Raw genomic sequence first — 12,788 nt, 5'->3', positions numbered from 1 at the left:
CACTACCACATCATTACCACTCTCATCATTATTATTATGATATGTATTGTTTTTAGCAACGTCATCAATGCCATTAACATAGTGTCTCCCATTAGCAGGCTTTGACTGTTCACAACATCTCTGTGAAGTACGTAAATCTCCAAAATTTCTTAGCTGCTGTAACTAATCCTTTAGCGATTAAGATGCCACAGAACTATGGCAAATCAAAATCTTAACCTGATTCTATTTTGACTGCCCGAAATACCAAAACAAAACCCAATTGATAGACAAAATTAAATGTATTATACTTATTGCAGTAAAGAAGAATACCACCTTGACTGAGTGTATTGGTTTCCTAGGCCTGAATAATAAAGCATTAGAGATTGAGTTGACTTAAACAACAGAAATATGTTGTCTTGACAGTTCAAGGAGTTATCAGTGTTGGTTTCTTCTGAGGTTTGTGACAGAGAATCGGTTCCAAGCCTCTTGCCTAGCTTCTGGCACTCTTTGTACTTCTTTGGCTTGTAGACACATTGCTCCATCTCTGCCTTCATGTTCACATGGCTTACTCTCTGTGTACAAATTCGTCTCTAAACTTCCTATTTTATATAATGACACTAATCATATAGTGGTAGGGGCCCACTTTACTCCAATATGACCTCATTCTAACTTAATTATATATGCAATGACTTATTTCCCAATCAGACCATGTTCTGAGGTACTAAAGGCTAGGACTTCAACATATGAGTTATTCAACCCATAACAGAATCTTAGTAGTCTCTTAGAATGGGGGGAGATTAGGAGAGGGCATTTATTTTAAGCCTTAGTTGTGTGGTTTTATGGAAGATCTTAAAAAGTGGAGTGCTGGTTGGAACAGAACAGTTTCTAAAATCAGTTTTAGAATGGCAAGCAAATTGAGAGGAACATAAACAAGTTTTTATAAATAAGCTATTAGTCTTGATAGGTAAGCTCTTTGGTTGATTTGGCGTCTTATCCAAAAACGCATATATGCTAGAGCAAACTAAATAACTTAAAAAAAATCACAGTATTGTTCAAAATAAGGAGTGAAAAATATGCTTGATCACAGAATTATTTAACACATAGAGACTTATGTTGGTTTCATTTCTCATCTGTATGGTTTTTCAGTCTATCAGCTATATCATCCTAACTTTCTTTCCCACCATTGATAGATTCCAAAGTAAATTGTTCTACTGCTAGATTGATCTAATAAATAGTTCTAACATAATTCAAATAAAATTTGTACCCTGTGTGGTCATTATTGGTATAGACTAGATTTAATCTCATTCCCTTGGAGAAGGAAATGGCAACCCACTCCAGTACTCTTGCCTAGAAAATTCCATGGATGGAGGAGACTGGTGGGCTACCGTCCATAGGATCGCAAAGAGTCGGACATGACTGAGTGACTTTTCACTTTCAATCTCATTCCCATGATAAAATTTGAAAAACTTACCTATCTACCATCTTGCTTTTTTTCTATCTGTCATACCCATAAGTACTTATATTCTGCCCCAAGACATATTTTATGTAGACAAATAACTCTAGTTACTTCAGGTTTTCAAATAAAAGTTATATGTAGATAATAATAATTTCATAGTCTACTTACAAGGTTAATACTACAAGAGCATTGTTTGAGGTAGTGTCAGTCCATTTCAGCTGTTATAACAAAGTATCAGAGATTAAGTGGCTTATAAACAGAAATTTATTTCTCAAGTTCTGGAGGCTGGAAGTTCAAGATTAGAGTGCCAGCATGGTGAGGTAGCATCACTATGAACAAAACAAGCAGAGGTGATGTAATTCCAGTTGAGCTATTTGAAATCCTGAAAGATGATGCTTTGAAAGTGCTGCACTCAATACACCAGCAAATTTGGAAAGCTCAGCAGTGGCCACAGGACTGGAAAAGGTCAGTTTTCATTCCAATCCCTAAGAAAAGCAATGCCAAAGAATGTTCAAACTATCACACAATTGCACTCATCTCACACGCTAGTAAAGTAATACTCAAAATTCTCCGAGTCAGGCTTCAACAATACGTGAACTGTGAACATTCAGATTTTCAACCTGGCTTTAGAAAAGGCAGAGAAACCAGAGACCAAATTGCCAACATCTGTTCGATCATCAAGAAAGCAAGGGAGTTCCAGAAAAACATCTATTTCTGCTTCATTGACTACTCTAAAGACTGATTGTGTGGATCACCACAAACTGTGGAAAATTCTGAAAGAGATGGGAATACCAGACCCCCCGACCTGCCTCTTGAGAAATCTGTATGCAGATCAGGAAGCAATAGTTAGAAATGGACATGGAACAACAGACTGGTTCCAAATAGAGAAAGGAGTACATCAAGGCTGTATATAGTCACCCTGCTTATTAACATATATGCAGAGTACATCATGAGAAATGCTGGGCTGGATGAAGCACAAACTGGAATCAAGATTGCTGGGAGAAATATCAATAACCTCAGATATGCAGATGACACCACCCATATGGCAGAAAGTGAATGACTAAGAAATCTCTTGATGAAAGTGAAAGAGGAAAGTGAAAAGGTTGGCTTAAAGCTCAACATTCAGAAAACTAATTCATGGCATCTAGTCCCGTCACTTCATAGCAATTAGATGGGGAAACAGTGGAAACAGTGGCAAACTTAATTTTGGGGGGCTCCAAAATCACTGCAGATGGTAATTGCAGCCATGAGATTAAAAGATGCTTGCTCCTTGGAAGGAAAGTTGTGACCAACCTAGACAGCATATTAAAAAGCAGAGACATTACTTTGCCAACAAAGATCTGTCTAGTCAAGGCTATAGTTTTTCCAGTGGTCATGTATGGATGTGAGAGTTGGACTATAAAGAAAGCTGAGTGCTGAAGAATTGATGCTTTTGAACTGTGGTGTTGGAGAAGACTCTTGAGAGTCCCTTGGACTGCAAGAACATCCGACCAGTCCATCCTAAAGGAGATCAGTCCTGAGTGTTCATTGGAAGGACTGATGAAGATGAAACTCTAATACTTTGTCCACCTGATGTGAAGAGCTGGCTCATTTGAAAAGACCCTGATGCTGGGAAAGATTGAAGGTGGAAGAAGGGGATGACAGAGGATGAGATGGTTGGATGGCATCACCGACTCAATGGACATGAGTTTGAGGAAACTCTGGGAATTGTTGATGTACAGGAAGTCCTGGCATGCTGAAGTCCATGGGGTTGCAAAGAGTCAGACACAACTGAACTGAACTGAACTGAACTGATGGTCAGGTAAAAGCCCTCCGCCAGGTGGCAGAATTCTTGTTTTATCTCATATAAGGGACTAAGTAGCTCTAAGGACACTAATCCCAATTATGAGAACAGAACCCTCATGATCTAATCACATACTTAAGGCCCCACCTCCTAATACTGTTACTTTGGAGATTAGTATTTCAGCATATGAATTTGGGGGAGGGCAATAATATTTAGACCATAATGGATTATCAGCACCCCATGACTTCTTGCAATCTGAATTTTATCTATACCTTCAAGTACAAAATAATTAATTACAGTATCTTGATTTATTTCAACCATCTTTACTCCAAGTGTCTCATTAAACATCTTATACATTATCGGCAACACATAACCTCATGAGTTCATTCTATCTAAAATATATCTTACTGTTGTTTTGAAGTTTTGCAATATTAATAATATTGTTGCCAAGACTTTGTTTTATTCAAAAGCATTCCATTCTACCAGCTTTTAAGCATAGAAGTTAATGCTTGCTTAAAGAATTAAATTGCAAAACCATATCTGAAACGGGTTTCAGATATGGTTTTGCAATGTATCTTACTCTGTAATAAGTTTGCAATTTGTCAATCCCCCCTTTTTTGAAATACAGATAATGATCTTTTCTGAGAAAGAAAACATCCTTTGATAAATACAAATAATGTCTAGCTATAGAATCTACTTATTTTAGTGTATTAATATCTCATGATTAATTAGATCAGTGTAATGAAACCCAACAATCAACAGAAACCTTGACGCAATTTAGAGTCTTTGTAGCTTTAAAGAAAATCCAGTAAGCACTTGAAAAACAAAATCTATGAAGAGTTTAAAATGCTTATTTTCTGCTTTTCCACAGGGTCCAAGTTTTCTCTCTGAGGCTCTTTTTCCTAAACATGCAACAAAAATTGAAGAAATGGATCCTTTTTTCAATCTTCATGAGACCATTACCAAGGTAAGAGAGGAATGTATTCATGAAAAAGTTGAGGTTTTGTTCTTTCAGTAAATGGAGGAAAGGAAAATAGCCATTCAAGATAAATCTATATATATATATTCACCTGGCATGCTGTGATTCATGAGGTCGCGAAGAGTCGGACACAACTGAGCGACTGAACTGAACTGAACTGAGAAAGGATTTTAAGTACCTCCTATTATTTAACTATGGAGTAAAGATTATAAGCAATTCTATCAAGATCAAACAGACCAATAACTGATGATTATATTCAAAAATCAATTCTTTTTTTAATTGAAGTATAGTTGATACAGTATTATGTAAGTAACAGGTATACAATAGTAATTCAAAATTCTAAAGATTTTACTCCATTTATAGTTGTTATAAAATACAGGTTATATTCCTTGTGTTATACACTACATCCTTGTAGCTCATTTGATACATTAAAGTTTGTATCTTGTACTTCCCTACCCTTTTATCTCCCTTCCCAGTTCCCTCTCCCCACTGGTAATCACTAGTTTGTTCTCTACATCTGTGAGTCTACTTCTTTTTTGAATTCACTGCTGCTGCTGCTGCTAAGTCACTTCAGTCATGTTTGACTCTGTGTGACCCCATAGACGGAAGCCCACCAGGCTCCCCCGTCCCTGGGATTCTCCAGGCAAGAACACTGGAGTGGGCTGCCATTTCCTTCTCCAATGTGTGAAAGTGAAAAGTGAAAGTGAAGTTGCTCAGTCGTGTCCGACCCTTAGCGACCCCACAGACTGCAGCCTACCAGGCTCCTCCATCCATGGGATTTTCCAGGCAAGAGTACTGGAGTGGCTTGCCATTGCTTGGTGTATTTTTTCAATTCCACATATAAATGATGTATAGTGTTCATCTTTTCCTGTCTGACATATCTTACTCAGCACAATGTCCTCCAAGTCCAGCCATGTTGATGCAAATGGCAAAATTTTATTCTTTCTGTATGGTTGAGTAGTATCCCATTTTATATATACTACCAAAATGGATTCTTAATAAAATTCTTAATCTTAAACTAGACTTGTAGTATATTCTCAAGTATACTTCCTTTACCTCAGATTAAGGACAATACAAAATGAATCTTTGAATTTCTGTATCTTCAAAGATTTGTCCCAATATTTAAGGTGCATGGTTCATTGTGGTACTTTGTTGCAGAAAAAAATGACCCTTTTTCTTAAAGAAAAAGTTAGACTGCATTTATATTAACTGATTTTCTTCTATGATGCTTGTATCTATGTTTATGGTACATACTTGACTTTGAGTTTATAGAAGGAAGAAAATTAAATTCTACAGTGTGGAGCAAATAAGTTTAATGTTCTGAGAACATATGACATCATGTAAATTTTTACATTTACCAACTATTGATCTAACCAATTATAACCCATTCCAGTGTTCTTGCCTGGAGAATCCCAGGGACTGGGCAGCCTGGTGGGCTGGTCTATGGGGTCTCACAGAGTTGGACACGACTGAAGCGACCTAGCAGCAGTAGCAGCAGCCTGCCTTTGGGGGATAGAGTTTGAACAGAATATTGATATTTCAGTACTCTTAAAATAATCCATATTTACATATGCTTAGATAAAATACTGAGTCACTCTTACATCTTCTTAGTGAAAATTTACGAGGTTCTTTTTATGCTTTAGAAAGAGGAATTGTGGTATAATAACTGAACTCAACGAGTGGCAATAGAATGAATTCAGAATACTCAAACTAAAATTCTAGGTATCCTGGCATTTAAGAGATGTGTACATTTATTTTTCTCTGAACTTTTAAAATAAGTAAAATTTCGACCACACTTTATGTAAAATTCTCCTAAGCTCAAGATTTCTAAATTTAACTACATTTATAATTCTTTCCTTTCCATTCTAATCTAGTTCCTTGGCTTAGTTTTGACTATATCCACCCTCTGATCATCATTGTTACTTGGATACAATAAAATAGAAGGGCCCCCCAAATAATAAGTCCTTAGCATTTAAAATCTTAATTGTATTCCTGATATGCAAAGAGAGAAAGAAAAATATATATCTGTTATCTATAAAGAATTAGAGGATTTTTAGGGCAATGAAACAATATTTTCTCCATTTTTTCTGCTTCTCTCTGGATCAAGAAATTAATTCATAAACTTTTATAGAAGGGGAAATTTGAGACAATATTGATATCAGATATATAATGAGATGATTTCATGTCTAACATGTGAAATCCCCAGTGATAGAAAATTCTAAGGTTTAGATTTTCGATGTAAAAACACACATTGATTATTGTCATGTGAGACCTTAGCCACCCTTCACCTCCTGAGAGAATGCTTAGAAGCAAGAATGACTGGGTGAGACATGGAGTTGGGGAGCATAGAGCATGGCCTGAGCGTATAAATGCGAGATCAGTACTTACTATGAAACAGAGAATAAGAGACTAGTTGAGTGAAGATGCAAATTTTTTTTCTTTCTTTTTTTAAAAATTTATTTATTTTAATTGGAGGCTAATTACATTATTGTATTGGTTTTGCCATACATTGACATGAATCTGCCCTGGGTGTACATGTGTTCTCCATCTTGAACACCCCTCCCACCTGCCTCTCCATCCCCTCCCTCTGGTTCATCCCAGTACACCAGACCCAAGCATCCTGTATCATGCATCAAACCTGGACTACACAGATATGGTACATGTTCTACAGGTATTTTAAAATGTATTTCTTGTGCACACTAATGTTTAACCTGTTAGATGGATGGTGAAAAGAATTCTATGAAAAATTAAAACCTACTTAATGTGCAGAATCAGGTGTTCTGTGACACTTTTTAAGGACCACATATATTTAGTTAATGTTGATACTGTTTCCTCAGTCACAATTACCTGTGGTCACCACTACTGTTGTAGACATAGGCCAAGGGAAGGATTGTGCTTCAGAAGTTCAGTCTTATCTCACTATTATAAGAACTTGCAGAGCCATAATACAAAGCATTTATTTATTTATTTATTTTTTATTGGAGGCTAATTACTCTACAACATTATATTGGTTGGTTTTGCCAACCAAGGTCTATGATAATCCTCCACAAATATCCTTCTTTAAATTAGGAACACCACTGAGTAAGGATATAGATTTAGTAGACAGAACTGGGCTTTTGAAAGCTGCATTGGTCTCTTTAAGACATCAGGTCTCTTACTGTGTATGTGATGTGTACTTTTTTTTATTGGAGGCTAATTATTTTACAATATTATATTGGTTAGTTTTGCCATACATTGACAATCCGCCCCAGGTGTACATGAGTTCCCCCTCCCGAACACCCCTCCCACCTCCCTCCTCCCCTTATCCTCCCTCTGGGTCATCCCTGCATACCAGCCCTGAGCATCCTGTAACATGCCTCGACCCTGAACTGGCGATTCGTTTCACATATGATAATATACATGTTTCAGTGCCCTTCTCCCAAATAATCCCACCCTCACCCTCTCCCACAGAGTCCCAAAGACTGTTCTTTATATCTGTGTCTCTTTTGCTGTCTCATATACAGGGTTATCATTTCCATCTTTCTAAATTCCATATATATGCATTAGTATATTGTATTGGTGTTTTTCTTTCTGGCTTACTTCACTCTGTATAATAGGCTCTAGTTTCATCCACCTCATTAGAACTGATTCAAATGCATTCTTCTTAAAGGCTGAGTAATACTCCATTGTGTATATGTACCAAAGCTTTCTTATCCATTCATATGCAGATGGACATCTAGGTTGCTTCCATGTCCTGGTTATTATAAACAGTGCTGCAATGAACATTGGAGTACACGTGTCTCTTTCAATTCTGGTTTCCTCGGTAGGTATGCCCAGGAGTGCAATTGCAGGATCATATGGCAGTTCTATTTCCAGTTTTTTAAGGAATCTCCACACTGTTCTCCATAGTGGCTGTACTAGTTTCCATTCCCACCAAGAGTGAAAGAGGGTTCCCTTCTCTCCACACCCTCTCAAGCATTTCTTGCATGTAGACTTTTGGATAGCAGCCATTCTGACTGGTGTGAAATGGTATCTCATTGTGGTTTTGATTTGCATTTCTCTGATTATGAGGGATGTTGGGCATTTTTTCATGTGTTTGTTAGCCATCTGTATGTCTTCTTTGAATATAAAATGGAGAAAAGACAGTCTCTTTAACAAGTGGTGCTGGGAAAACTGGTCAGCCACCTGTAAAAGAATGAAACTAGAACACTTCCTAACACCATACACAAAAATAAACTCAAAATGGATTAAAGATCTAAATGTAAGACCAGAAACCATAAAACTCCTAGAGGAGAACACAGGCAAAACACTCTACGACATAAATCACAGCAAGATCCTCCATGACCCACCTCCCAGAATATTGGAAACAAAAGCAAAAATAAACAAATGGGGCCTAATTAAAATTAAAAGCTTCTGCACAGCAAATGAAACTATAATCAAGGTGAAAAGACAGCCTTCAGAATGGGAGAAAATAATAGCAAATGAAACAACTGACAAAGAATTAATCTCTAAAATATACAAGCAGCTCCTGCAGCTCAATTCCAGAAAAATAAATGCCCAATCAAAAAATGGGCCAAAGAACTAAACAGACATTTCTCCAAAGAAGACATACAGATGGCTAACAAACACATGAAAAAAAAATTTAATATATACTTTTTAGAAGCAACCTAGATGTCCATCTGCAGATGAATGGATAAGAAAGCTTTGGTACATATACACAATGGAGTATTTCTCAGCCACCAAAAAGAATGCATTTGAATCAGTTTTAATGAGGTGGATGAAATTGGAGCCAATTATACAGAGTGAAGTAAGCCAGAAAGAAGAACATCAATACCATATATTAACGCATATATATGGAATTTAGAAAAATGGTAACCTAAACCCTGTATAAGAGACTGCAAAAGAGACATAGGCATTTAGAACAGTCTTTGGGACTCTGTGGGAGAGGGTGAAGGTGGAATGATTGGAGAGAATGGAATTGTAGCATGTATATTATCATAAGTGACCAGTCCAGGTTCGACGCATAAATTTTCCTCTGTTCAAAAAAAAAAAAAAAAAAGAAAATCATATTTTTTTAATTAACAATAAAATGAAAGTATAATATAGAGAGGGATTGACTAGAGTGCTAAACTAGGAAATATGGATTTTAATTCTGCCTTGCTTCCCAATTTGTTATGTTATTTAGTAGAACTTTATTTTCTACATCAAAAAGTATACTCACAATGATTTCCTCACTAGGATTCTGTGAAATTTAAAAGATGGTGTGTACATTTCTCTGGAAATGCAATACATATATAATTGAGTATGATTATTGACATTAAAAAATAATAGTGTTAATGTCTTCTAAGTAGTACCTTACCTTCATTTTTTGCATTTAGCTTTTCCTTTAAATGTGAAAACAAACAATAAATTAGACATGAAAACATATAACTAAATTAGTTAATTAAGTGCTGAGAATATATTAATACATTAATGTGTACAAATGGAAATATAAAATTTCATTTGTGAAGGGTTGAGGTCTTTAGAATATTTTGTTTTAGTGGGGATAGTAGTGGTATTATCAGAGTATATCACATGTTTGGTTTACTCCTATTTCACATAGTAGTGTATTATTATAATAGCACTCGATTTTTAACAAAAAAGATACAGATAGGTATCAACTCTGTTACTGCCAATTATGAAAATAATATGAAATATGAGGAACACTTTATAAAATGATAAAGCACAGCTATTATTGATATTATATCACTATTAAACCATTTTGAAGAAATCAGAAGTAATGGAAATATTGAAGATACTAGTCCTTATTCTCCCAGCAGAAGTTTTAACCTGATACACAACACTATAACACAACCATGTATTTAATGTCATCTAATTAAATAAATACAGTAAATACATACATCTTATATAAATGTTCATGTAATATGATTTGTTATTTTTTCCAAATTAAGAAATTCATTCTAGACCTTTCTTTACACAAATATAATTTATGTCAAATTAAATTAAAATTTCTAAGTATTAAAAAGTTAACAATTTATCATTGGTGCTTTTGAATTAAAACAAATTATAAACAAATAAATGGCACTTACGCATGGGAGGTGAGCTGTGAGTTGAATTCTAGTTTTCCAATGTGTCCCAGAGTTCTTTTTTTAAAAAAAATTTTACAAAGTTTGAATTTATCTTGGAATTTTTCTTTTTGTTATAAAACATAAAACCTAAGAAAATAATGAATGGGGCTCACTATTGATGCCAAAATATATAATTAATCATGGCTTCAATGACAGTCAAGTGGTACAGTATAAAACCGCCTGGGGCAACATCTTACATCAATGTTGAAGATGTTTTTCTTATCCTCTATAATTACCTTAAAAATAGCATTTGTTTTTTTAACTTATCATAGAAGCCAAACTAATTCTTCCAAAGACTAAACATAAATGAAATGCCAATATAAATCTTAGCTGCTTAATCTTATAATAAATGAATAAAAATCACCATGGATTTATGTTTTGAAATAGGCTTATTTCTCCTTCTACACTTAGGAATTTTCTCATTATATTTCTAAATATTTAACATTTAGCTCATAAATTGCTATTAGTTATCTAAGCATTCTATTAATTGTAGCCTATTATAAGCCAAGAATGAAGCAAAGCACTTAAAATACAAAACAATTTACATACAAGAGTGGGTCCAAGGTAAGCAAAATATTTCAATATAATTACTAAACAATATGGTCATAATATGGACAAAGAATGGGAGAGGGGAGGGTGGCACTTTTACCTCAAGAGATTTTACCTCTGACTATTGGAATTCCAGTTGAGCTATTTCAAATCCTGGAAGATGATGCTGTGAAAGTGCTGCACTCAATATGCCAGCAAATTTGGAAAACTCAGCAGTGGCCACAGGACTAGAAAAGGTCAGTCTTCATTCCAATCCCAAAGAAAGGCAGTACCAAAGAATGCTCAAACTACCGCACAACTATACTCATCTCACATGCTAGTAAAGTCATGCTCAAAATTCTCCAAGCCAGGCTTCAGCAATATGTGGACCATGAACTTCCAGATGTTCAAGCAGGTTTTAGAAAAGGCAGAGGCACCAGAGATCAAATTGCCAACATCCGCTGGATCATGGAGAAAGCAAGAGAGTTCGAGAAAAACATCTATTTCTGCTTCATTGACTATGCCAAAGCCTTTGACTGTGTGGATCACAATCAACTGTGGAAAATTCTGAAAGAGATGGGAATACCAGACCACCTGACCTGCCTCTTGAGAAACCTGTATGCAGGTCAGGAAGCAACAGTCAGAACTGGACATGGAACAACAGACTGGTTCCAAATAGGAAAAGGAGTGCGTCAAGGCTGTATATTGTCACCTTGCTTATTTAACTTATATGCAGATTACATCATGAGAAACGCTGGGCTGGAAGAAGCACAAGCTGGAATCAAGATTGCTGGGAGAAATATCAATAACCTTAGATATGCAGATGACACAACCCTTATCGCAGAAAGTGAAGAGGAACTAAAAAGCCTCTTGATGAAAGTGAAAGAGGAGAGTGAAAAGGTTGGCGTGAAGCTCAACATTCAGAAAACGAAGATCATGGCATCTGGTCCCATCATTTCATGGGAAATAGATGGAGAAATAGTGGAAACAGTGTCAGACTTTATTTTTCTGGGCTCCAAAATCACTTCGGATGCTCATTGCAGCCATGAAATTCAAAGACGCTTACTCCTTGGAAGGAAAGTTATGACCAGCCTAGATAGCATATTAAAAAGCAGAGACATTACTTTGCCAACCAAGGTCCGTCTAGTCAAGGCAATGGTTTTTCCCATGGTCATGTATGGATGTGAGAGTTGGACTGTGAAGAAAGCTGAACACCGAAGAATTGATGCTTTTGAACTGTGGTGCTGGAGAAGACTCTTGAGAATCCCTTGGACTGCAAGGAGATCTAACCAGTCTATTCTAGAGGAGATCAATCCTGGGTGTTTATTGGAAGGACTGATGCTAAAACTGAAACTCCAATACTTTGGACACCTCATGTGACAAGTTGACTCACTGGAAAGACTCTGATGCTGGGAGGGATTGGGGACAGGAGGAGAAGGAGACGACAGAGAATGAGATGGCTGGATGGTATCACCGACTCGATGGACGTGAGTTTGAGTGAACTCCAGGAGTTGGTGATGGACAGGGAGACCTGGCGTGCTGTGATTCTTGGGGTCGCAAAGAGTTGGACACAACTGAGCGACTGAACTGAACTGAACTGAACTGAAGAGATTCGGGTTTCCCTGGTGGCTCAAACAAGAAAGAACCTGCCTGCAATGCAGGAGACCTGAATTTGATTCCTGGGTTGGGAAGATCACCTGGAGGAGAGGGTATGGCAACCCACTCCAGTGTTCTCTCTTGGAGAGTCCTGATGTACAGAGAAGCCTCACAGGCTACAGTCCATGGGATTGCGAAGAGTCAGACATGACTGAGTGACTAGGCACAGCTCAAGAGATTTGAAGAATTCACCAGATAATTGATGTTTGAGGAATTAAAGAATTCCAATTTTATCTTTATATCAATGAATTTCCCCCAAGAGTTCTTTAAAGAGCTGGTTGTTTTTAGTAATATGTGAGA

At 36.5% G+C, this 12,788-nt stretch overlaps 1 protein-coding gene across 4 annotated transcripts in view; it reads left to right on the top strand.

The window, feature by feature from the left end:
- The window catches only part of NAALADL2 (N-acetylated alpha-linked acidic dipeptidase like 2), a 1,658,577-nt gene that overhangs the window by 1,396,164 nt on the left and 249,625 nt on the right, over positions 1-12,788 (top strand). For all 4 annotated transcript variants that reach the window (XM_088839027.1, XM_088839030.1, XM_088839024.1 and 1 more), the window contains one exon: positions 4,090-4,185. In XM_088839027.1, the coding sequence (XP_088695153.1) occupies positions 4,090-4,185 (96 nt within the window). The remainder of the gene's footprint in view (positions 1-4,089; positions 4,186-12,788) is intronic.

Source organism: Moschus berezovskii, chromosome 1 (assembly GCF_049115385.1).
Source record: "Moschus berezovskii isolate FMDL1 chromosome 1, NW_MosBer_1.0, whole genome shotgun sequence".
Classification (NCBI taxonomy): Eukaryota; Metazoa; Chordata; class Mammalia; order Artiodactyla; family Moschidae; genus Moschus; species Moschus berezovskii.
Note: the sequence above shows the minus strand (reverse complement) of the source record. Positions and strands in the feature narration are given on the sequence as shown.